This window comes from Gossypium hirsutum, chromosome A12, assembly GCF_007990345.1.
Source record: "Gossypium hirsutum isolate 1008001.06 chromosome A12, Gossypium_hirsutum_v2.1, whole genome shotgun sequence".
Lineage (NCBI taxonomy): Eukaryota > Viridiplantae > Streptophyta > Magnoliopsida > Malvales > Malvaceae > Gossypium > Gossypium hirsutum.
Window position 1 is genome coordinate 21475883 of NC_053435.1, and position 11218 is coordinate 21487100.

General features: G+C 30.2%; 1 protein-coding gene across 1 annotated transcript; it reads left to right on the forward strand.

The window, feature by feature from the left end:
* Nucleotides 1-2422: 2422 nt before the first annotated feature.
* On the forward strand, nt 2423-4147 carry LOC107933328 (cyclin-dependent kinase inhibitor 7). Its single transcript, XM_016865517.2, has 4 exons — nt 2423-3049; nt 3177-3226; nt 3449-3625; nt 3754-4147. Exons 1-4 carry the CDS (start codon nt 2546-2548, stop codon nt 3821-3823), a joined length of 801 nt encoding a protein of 266 aa, XP_016721006.1. The 5' UTR covers nt 2423-2545; the 3' UTR covers nt 3824-4147.
* The last annotated feature ends 7071 nt before the right edge of the window (nt 4148-11218 follow it).

An 11218-nucleotide genomic window follows, 5' to 3' on the forward strand; every position in this document is an offset into this window, starting at 1 on the left:
GTGTGTGACACACGGTTATTATACATGGCCGTGTGTTCCCTGAGGTACCCTACGAATTAAAGTCAGTATACCCTACATTTTTGACACGGCCTAGACACACGGGCGTGTCTACCGGTCGTGTATGGCACACGGGCTGGCACACGAGCTTGTGCTCGGCCGTGTGACCCAAGTCAGTTTCGACTACGGCCAAGGCACACGGTATGTCTCTGGCTATGTGGTGCAAGTCAGTATGTTTACCCCGTTTTGCCACGGCTTAGACACACGGGCGTGTCTAATGCCGTGTGAAGCACACGGCCTGTTCACATGGGTGTATGGTTTTTGAAATGTTGAAAATTTTATAAGTTTCTAAAATTTTTATATGTTATCAATTTAGTCCCAATTGCATAATTAAGACTTTGTATGTATGATATAAATATATTTTGAATGTGAATGATTGATGGTTACTAAAATGTGATGAAATTTGTTAAATGAATATTCTGAATTGAGTTACAGGTCTGGTAATGCCTCTTAACCTATTCCGACGACGGTTACGGGCTAGGGGTGTTACAATGACAATTAAGGTGTTGTTCAGTTCCAAGTCAATACACTCCCCTGCAAAAATCTTCTTAATCTAAACACAAACAGAAGCACCAACTCGGTCCCACTGACTCTGAAAGAAAAGGGCAAGAAACCCATTGCTGCCCAGAGCCTTTAATGGGCTCATATCAAACATCGTTGTCTTAATTTCTTCATCGAAAACCAATTTGCTTAGGAACTAAGTCTCCCCATCTTCAAACTGCGAAAATGAACTAAAAGGTAACCCCCTTATTGGACCCAGTTTCTCACCTTATTGGCGAAGGGTTGAAAAGGATTAAAGTCTAGAGTCCACGACTGGATCGTGAGGTATTGCCCAAAAATAATCTACGACCCTTGGTAAGCACCTTCTCATAATCTTCCCTAGTTTGAAACTTGACTAGAAAGTATCCATTCTCAACATATATGAGATGAAATAGAAGTGAGAGTTTCCAAAGACTATAGATCCTATTATGCAGAGTGGTATATGCTAAATTTTGTCCCAACAATTTCACCACCACTGTGATCTCCATATCCCTTAATAGAATATGTTGTATCCTTTCGGAGAAGTTTATCGTAGGTATCCCATTAACAGTGGACCTTGTGATATCTCCCTCCATGAAACTAAAATCCTCTTCATAGATAGAATCAAAAGAACCCCTTTCCAACACGTTATCCTTCCAGGACATCGCCGGCACTGAAGACAAATCCATGGCCATGTCTTTGCTCATATCCTCTTCCAAACCCTTAAACCGAACTTTCTTGGTGTTGTATTCTCATTCAAGGTATTGTCGTTGCCACTCTCCGCTTTTTTTTTTCATTTTGATATTTCTAATATTTTTATATAAATTATATTTTATTACTTCATTCACAAAATTTCATTCTAAATTTTAATTATTTGTTTATACAATATTAGTGTAATAGAGTATAGCACAATTTAATCATCGTTTTATACAAATCATTCCAAATTTTAATTATTAAACCATATATTAAGAGTACAATATTCTTTCCATGTAATAAAGATATCTTATTGATTTAGTATTTTACGAGCTTTTAAGTACGAGCACTTCTCAATCCAAATGTTAATGGATTTCGATATGGTTGTCTTTGGATGGAAATTTCTGAAAATAAAATTATTTCTCGAGAGAATTTATAATATAAAGATGAGTTTTATCATTCTATCCACAAGTAAAATAATATTTTATTTAATACTGATATTATAGATACTATCTAAATCTAATTAATTAATATTATAGTTTTTAATTTGATTTTTAAAAAAAAATTAAATCTTATCTAGTTCTAAAATATTATTATAAGTGTATAATAATTATATCTCTATAACATTCAAAATTTTAGCAGCGAGAGAGTTGATTGTATAAATGATTATACAAATAATTAAATTTATATTTAATATTCTTAAAAAATTATCTATCTATATTTATATTAAATTTCTCAATAATATCACAAATCAACTAAGCATCAAGTAAATTAAGAAATCATTAAAATATCCTTTTATACACAAAATTATATCATTATGATAATGTTTTTGTATTTTTTATATAAAATTAATAAAAAAACCAATCATAATAAAATTTGGACCAGTTACACAATAAATTTTAAACATTTAAAATTACAATTTCAACTAACCAATTATTTTTATTTCAATTTTTTATATACATATTTATTCTATAATTTTTTTCACTAATAGTCTAAGCGAGCCATAATTTCTTAATTAATAATAATTATAAGCGGAACTTGATCCGACTTTTTCAAACATTACTCTTCTGTTAATCAATCCGTACCGGAGCATCTTTCGAGGCATAATAAAACTACGTGTTGTGTATTAGTTTAAAGTTCGGTGTATTCCGTCACAGTTCCCTTTACGACGCCGTCAAAGTCCCCCATTACAGATTCCCCGTCGCTGTTAAATGGACCACCATCCACCCACAATCCACACCCCCTTTAAAACCGCAAAAGAAATCCTCACCGTTCAATGTACCCTCCCCTCTCTCACCATCACCATCATCATCAAAAGCTAACAAAAACCAGAAAACAAACGCTCGAAACCAACAAAAACAAATTCTCTCTCTCTCTCTCTCTCTCAAAGAAAGGGAAAAAAAAAAGAGAGATCAAGAGTTTCTATTTTCCTATTTTAATTATGAGGAGAAAGTGTAGAACAATTGGAGAAATTGCAGTTATGGAACTAGCTGACGTCAGAGATCAAACGCGAGCCGTGGCAACAACCGGAAGTGTTCAGAAGAAACGCAGAAGATTAAACGACGGCAACGAAGAAGAGGAATGTAGAAAAGTAACTTCTTCTACGACCTCAACTACATCTTATATCCAGTTAAGAAGTCGGACAATTCTGGCGGATCGCCATCGTCGTGACGGCAATCGGTGTTTGAGCCTTAACTCGGATCATGATGATGACGTGTCGTGTTGTTCAAGCAATATTGAATCGAGTGATAAAAGGATTATGGAATTGCCAGATCTGGAGGTGAATTTCGAAACTTCCTTTTTTTTTTTAAAAAAAAATTACTAGGCTTTGTCTTTACAGATTATTTCGTTTTGCTCCTGCTTTAATTGCAGCTGTTAAATTCGAGAATTTTTTTAAATTTTCGCAGGATGAGAGTATTGAAGTTGAAACGTCCACGCATTTCAGCAGCAGCGAAAGGTAGCGCTTACAATAATTTTATGTAGTAAAGTTTAATTTAATTTTTTATTTTAATATATAAGTTACTGTTACTTACTTTGTCACATCTCTTGAATTCGAATTTCAAAAGCAGTCGTTCATTTTCTCTTTTTCGTTTTAAATTCTCTTTTCTTTTTTCTTTATATACACCTCCGCTCAAACTCTTTTGCTCTTCTTTCTCTCTTCGGTTAATTCTAATTTTAGAGAAACGACACCGTTGAATGAGCTCCGAGCTGAACCAGAAGACCTGGATTCAACGTCGAGGCCATCAGAGACGAATTCTCGCCATAGGTCAACGGTGGAGAAAATGCCAACCGAAGCTGAACTCGAAGAATTCTTTGCTCCTGCCGAGGAAAAACTTCAGAAACAGTTTGCAGATAAGTATGTTCATGCACATGCACTTTTAAAAGGGCTTTAGATTTTCTTTTCTATTGTTAAATTTTCTTAGCAACCAAACGGCAATTTCGAAACTAAAATAATTCTTTTCTTTTTTTGTTCACTGTTTTTAGGTATAACTTCGATATTGTCAAAGATGAACCGTTGGAAGGACGTTACGAGTGGATTCGATTAAAGCCATGAATAAAATGTCAACCAATTACTAATTTATTTAGACGAGGCGATTTGTCTTAGGTACTGTTACTAATTTAAAATTTTAGGTTCTTTTTACATTTCTAGGGTTTTCTTCTTACTACAGAATGACGAAGAAGAAGAAAATGAAGCTTCTTTCCGATAAAAGAAAATTGTAGGAAATCCCCTAAAATTCGTGTCTGTTTCTTCTGCTAAATTCTGCTGTTTCTCTCTTCATTCTTTCTCTGGTACGGCGCCACTGCTTTCGTCAGTTGTAGAAATTCTTATGTTTTGTAGTTATTTTTATGCATTAATTTAATTTAATAAAATTTATAACAATGATAGAAAAATCTTATTATTTGTTTTGTTTATAGCTTTTTTTTTTTAAATTGTAAGTAATTCTTCTTTGGATATTTTGGAAATATCATCAAATAAATGATCTAGATTGTTAAATATGTTAATTAAGATGAGATGGAGCAAAGGGGAATAATGGTGCTGAATGCTGATGTAGAGCACAGGAGAGGCAACTTTACACGCGCCAGGCTGAGTACGTTAGGAACACGTGTTTTGTATTGGAGTCATGATAGTTATGCAAATCTTATCTCAAATTCCCCATATACGACCGCAATTCCTTCCCCTATTTTTTCCAAGTAAACATAACATTTCTTTAGAAGTTGTAGGTCAATGTGGCTTGATGGATGCATGAAATATAATCCTCAATTCCATGCATGTCATTCTGTTCGTTTTATTTTATTTTATTAGTATTAATAATGTTTTCAAACATTTTATATCATAATATATTTTGTCTACTAAATTATTGATGATAAAAGAGGTTTTTGATTAAATAGAATGAAAATTAATTATTAAAATATTTATTGTTGAGAAGGTTTATTTTTTTAGAGAAATTTTGGAGGTGTCATTTATCGAGTAATCGGTTGAATAGTTAACAATGATAAATATTGTTCCTGTGTTGGGATTTTGTCTTCTTCCTTCGTCGAGAGTCTTAAAGGGTTCAAGGAGGAGGAACGCATCAATTAGTGGAGATATAGCTTGCAAGGCTTACGAGAGAGGTGGTAGAATAGTCTGTAACATTAATTATGTAAATCACTCATGTGTGAGGAGACTTGAACCACAAGTGATTTACATCATTTATGTTATACACTACATTGGCACCTCTCCCATAAGTTGTATAGGTTGTTGTATTTCCACCAATTAAGACACTCCTCTTTTATGAACCCGTTAGGGCTCTAGGCAAAGGAGGGAGATAAAACCTTGACTCAAGGACAATACCAACCATTGTTGAGGCTTGGTTGCCTACATGACAAATGACACTTCAAAGAATTCTCTTGAAGGAGGCGTCCCCTAAAAAATAAAAGGAGCTTAAGTGGTACCATATTTTTGGTGGAGGGGTCGAACGGTTGCTTGGGGGACAACTAGGATTGTAAATGAACAGAGCGTTCAATGAACTACTTGTGAATCATTCGTATAATGTTCGTTTACAAAGAGAAACAAACAAATAATTTATGCTCATTTATTAAATGGACGAGTTTAAATAGAGATGTGTTTTATTCGTTTATATTCATGAACAAGCTCATTTATTAACTGTTTATAAGACTTATTTATTTAAACATAATATTTTTTATGAAAAATATTTAATAATATTTTCTCTCTATTTTTACATTTAAATTTAGTTGGTTTATTTATTTAATTCTTCATTGTTTGTTTGATTTATTGTTTGTGAACATTGTTCGTTTAACGTTCGTGAACATGTTAATTTAATTTTCACCATGTTCAAACTGAGTTTGGATATTATATTGAAAATTTACACATCTACGAACGACATTTTAAAAACTTCTCCTAAAAGAATTAACTTTATGTTTAAAAGTTATTTCTTATAATACAGTTTTGTAGGTGTATCAAGAAATTAATGACTGTTGAGTTGGATTATGAGAAATGCAACTCTCATTTTTTTAGAACGCATCTAATATAGATTCAAGGGGTTAACACCCATGAATATCAAGTTACATAAAATTATCTTTATTTAATTTTAACCCTAATGAATGTAACACCTTAACACCCTTAGATGTCAAGTCCCCTTTAATTAAAATTTTGACCATCTAAAAGAACTAATGCTAATAAATGCATTCAATGGAAGACATCCTATATAATTATTCTTTTGTTGAGCTTACAAATACCATTATCTCTTTATTTCTTTTTCTTAATTCAACAAAAAAATTACCTCTCATCGCAAAAATCTTCCCAATCTTTTATTTATTTATTTTAAATTTAAAATTTTAAACTTTATTGTACTTTATCAAGGGAAGAGAATCATACTGCTTTAGAAGATGTGGATATAGTGAATTTTTTGACTTATTACTTAAGCTAGCATTTATTTATTGTTAATTTAATTTTAGTATTAAAACTTTAAGGCATTAGGTATAAAAGGCTCATAAGAAAATAAGAAAAAAATTAATTAAGTCCCCTTTTAACGATTTTTTTTTGACCTTGGTCTTTAAAATTAATTAACAAGCTAAATAGTTGGTGACACATGATAATTTCTGATTTAGTATTATAATTTTATCATAAAATTAATAAAATTATTAAAAATTAAAAAAACATTTAGAAAACATTAAAATTGGTATAATTTTATAAAAATTGTAAGACTTGTAAAAAATTCATAAAAACTTATAAATATGATAAACAATTATAATATTTTTAAATAAATTATAAAATTAATAAAACATATAAAACATACTTAAAATATTTAAAACTTTTATAAAAACTTATAAAATTCATAAAAAACTTATAAATAATAAAAAATTTTCATAAAAATCTAATAAATTATAAAAATTTATAGAATAATAAAATAAATATTATGAAAATAAAGTATTTAAACTCTTAAAATCATAATGAGCACATGATATCAAATCAACTATTGGATAATGAAAATACTCATCAAATTGTTAGGGTCATTTTTGTGTTGAATAAAATGTTCTTAATCTTCCAAAAATAAAACAAAAATTGTGGGACCCTTTATTTGTTATTGATAAATTATTATTACTTTTAAAATTTTTATCTTGAATTTTTTAAGTACAACCCTGTAGTTTGGACCTTAAATAGTTGAAATTTGTTTTCTAAGTATTGTATGATATAAAATATTTTTAATACGATTAGATATTTTTAAATCAAAATTTTATCATCCGACAATTGCAAATATTAACATATGTTAGCATGAAATATTCTGACGATTATTCCTATTATCCAATGGTTAGTCTAATGTCATGTGTTCATTTTGAATTTAGAGGTTTAATTTCTAAAATGATGAACCTATAAATGGATTTTTATATATATATTTTTTAATATTTTATGATTTTATATTTTTTTATAATTATTAGAAATTTTTATTTTTTAATAAGTTTTTATGCTGTTTTTATAAGTTTTATAATTATTAATAATTTTTTAGAGTTTTTATAATATTTATCCATTTTTTATAATATTTATAAAATTAAAGAAATTTTTAATTATTTTTATTATCTTTATCTTTTATTATTATTTTTATAGTTTATTATAATTTTATAAGTATTTATAATATTTATAAGTTATTATATTTTTCAATTTTTTTATAATTTTTATAAGTTTATATAAAATTTTAATATTTTAATAATTTTAATAATGTTTTTATTTTTTGTTTACCATTTTTCATGTGAAAAATATAAGATTAAATCATAAGCTGCCATCTGTTCGCCATTTGATTGGTCGATCAATTGATTTTAATGGTTAATGTGGTCTAAGATGGAAATTACTAACCAAAGGGCTTAATTGATTTTTTTGATTAACAATAATGGCTCAATTAGGTGCCAATTTAGTGTAGGGCTCAAATGATATTTTTCATTTTTTCTTAAATGCCTTTTGCATGTACCTATAAGCCAATTTTAAATATTGTTGAACATAATTATTAATTATTTTTTTGTTTACTTACTACGTTGAGGATCAAACACTTTGAATTGGACAAGACACATTTTCGATATTGACTGAGGAGTAATGTTGATTGAAATCGCATTTAGAGGTTATGGGTTTTTTTAAGGTAGATAAAGTATCGGTTGAGGATTGATTCATATAAACAACGAACAAGAAGAAATAGAGAATGTAACACCCCTTACCCGTACTCGAGGCCGGGACAAGGTACGAGGCGTTACCGGACAAACATACAAACATTAAACTAAAATACGGGCCATAAAATTTCATTCATATTTCAAAACATTCATTCACTTACACATAGTCCCTTATTTGAGTCTACGAAGCCCAAAACATACTTTAGAAAGGGTTCGGAACTAAACCGAGAACTTATGAAAATCTTGGAAATTTCATGCTTTAAGGCTCCACACACCCGTGTCCCAAAGTCGTGTTCCATACACGGCTGAGACACATGGTCATGTCTCTGCCTGTGTGGAATATACCTAGGCTATTTTCCAAGCTTTGGTCAACCTTAATCTCTTACAAACTTATACAAAATCAAAAGCATATAACATGGTATTCATTTAATGATTAAATATTCTCAATTAAACCACAAACATAGCATTTGTATGTCATCATACATGTGTCTCTCATACTCATTTTACCTTGTTTAATATAGTACCACTTATACATTTATACCAAGATTATCATCTTACAAAATATCTTCAGTTTAATCATCAAGCATTCATATTTAAAACTAGATCATATCTTTATAAAATACCACAATTCAGATACGTAAAATAACATGTTTGCCTGAAACATTTCAATTCAACTCTATACCCAACAAACATTACATTGAGACTAGTCATATATATATATACATGTCATGATACATATCATTCTCTTTCTGTTTTCTTATAAACACATATCATTTGTTTCATTACATCAATATTTCATATACCATAGTTTCCATGTATTCCACATATATTTATTTTCCTCCTCCTCCTCTCCATTCCACATCCTTAATGTATATAGCATTCTTGTAAGTACGATTTCACAATTTACTAATAAATGCTCACATCAAACTGTCTACACGAGTCATAGTCACTTACTTATTTATAATTCGAGCTACAGAGCTCCAAATTAAGATCCATAAATTTCTCCTAAAACTAGACTCACATATCTTTCCACCATAAATTTTTCATAATTTTTGGTTTAGGCAATTAGTACAATTTATTCATTAAAATTTCCCTTATTTCACTTTCTGACAGTTCTGACCTCTCTTCACTAAAAATTAATTATCTCATAGTACAGAACTCGGATAATGTTCTTGTTGATTTATCTTGAAAATAGACTCATTATGGATTTTAAAAATATAAGTTTAACCCTCTAATTATTTTTATCCAAAATTTTGTGATTTTCTAAAGTCAGAACAGGGGATCACGTAATCATTCTGAACCAGTCTCACAAAAACATAAATATCTCAAAATATAGAATTCCATTTCTTTCTCTGTTTCTTTATATGAAAATAGACTCATTAAGATTTAATTTGATATCTCATTCAGTCTCTGATTCAATTTATACTATTTTTGGTGATTTTTCAAAATCAAGTCACTGGTACTGTCCAAAACAGTTTTATTGCTAATTCACTCTTTCACACTTTCTTTGTATTAACCTCGTTTTAACATACATATCACAAATCATTTTCACCACATTTCATACATCACAAGTATAGGCCCATGATCACAAGGTCACCATAAAATCATCCTCATGTATAACTTACTTGTTTATAACCTCACCAAATCCTGGTCACTTAATGAACACATCATTCACGTAATCAAGTTCCTGCACTTATTCATCACAAAACTCACAAAGCAATACATAGAGAGTCTACCGTTGAACACTTCGGATCAATCCTCGATACTTGGTGGTTTCAGCACATAGCTCCACCCATCATATAGTTCGGGTCTCTTGTACACATGGTGAACACTCAGTAGCACCCATGTGACCTAGCCAATTTATCTCGTAGCTCTCTTGTCTACATGGTGTCCTTCACCTGGAACTATGCATGCGACCTAGCTACATATATCCCGTAGCTCTCTTGTCTACATGGTGTACACATAGTATCACCCATACGACCTAGCTACATCATAATGTCTTGTAGTTCTCTTGTACACATGATGTGCACTCAGCACCATACATGTGACCCAGCTACATACTATTTGTATCATCCAATCTTTCTGAAGGTTCAACCGGGATTTCTCTCTCTTTTCCAACAATTTCACCAATCAAGTAATTATCCACAAACATATCTCCAATATTATTATAAAATATCATAATACAAGTAATATTGATGTATTACTTACATATAAACTTACATCTCATTTAATATCAAGGCAATAACATTAAATTACACATTGCCTTATTAAAAATCATATGAACTTACAATTTCCCATAATATCCATAATCATAGAAATCACATTTATGTATGATAATTCAATGCACTTCATGTACCATAGACATATTTTTAAATCAATTCATAAACTTGGCACCATAATCATTTAATTTAATATAATTCAATTAATTCACTAAATTTAACTTTCAAATATAAATTACAGCATTATTGCTGTATTATTATCATACCAACTTACATACTTTCAACACCTCGGAAATCATAATGAATATATCAATTTTACATTGAAACATGCATAAATTAATGCTTATTATACATATAAACTTACCTTGATACTAAAACGGCCATTTTACCAACTTTCCTAATTTTCAATTTTTCTCTCATTCTAGGTTCAAATCTCATTTTTCGGGATCTAAAACATCATATTTTACTTATTTAATTAATGTACTATTCAAAATAGTCCTTAACTCAAACTTTGGAAAAATTACAATTTTGCCTTAAACTTTTGCATATTTACACTTTGCCCCCAGGCTCGGGAATTAAACTTCATCCCTTATTCTTATGTTTAATGACATGCTGATCACTTTTCCCTTCTATGGCAGCATCAAATTCTCACTCTAACATATACTTATGACTATTAGGTATTTTTACCGATTAAGCTCTTTTACTCGTTTTCACTCAAAACCGAGTAGCACAAGTAGTCTAACATAATTTAAAACCTCTTATTCTATTATAAAACAACAAAATAAACACATTTCACCTATGGTTATTTTTCAAAATATGAACCCTAGCTTAAATTATTGCTAGAATAAGCTTAATCAAATTACCGGGATTCCAAAAATGTAAAGAACTTGAAAAACGGGGTTATAACGGACTTACTATTGAGCTTGGAAAGCTTGAAAACCCTAGCCATGGCTTCCACCATGCTAATTTCGGCCTCCATGAGAAAGATGAGTCAATTTTGGCTTTATTTTCCTTTTTATTTCTTTTAATTACCAAATGACCAAAATGCCCTTCCTTACTAAACTTTCAAAAATTCC

Bases quoted from the DNA above. Each gene is read 5' to 3' on its own strand.
- LOC107933328 (XM_016865517.2), top strand. From the start codon at position 2,546: ATGTACCCTCCCCTCTCTCACCATCACCATCATCATCAAAAGCTAACA. The intron at 3,227-3,448 runs GTAGCGCTTACA...TTCTAATTTTAG, and splicing joins CATTTCAGCAGCAGCGAAAG to AGAAACGACACCGTTGAATG. The intron at 3,626-3,753 runs GTATGTTCATGC...CACTGTTTTTAG, and splicing joins CAGAAACAGTTTGCAGATAA to GTATAACTTCGATATTGTCA.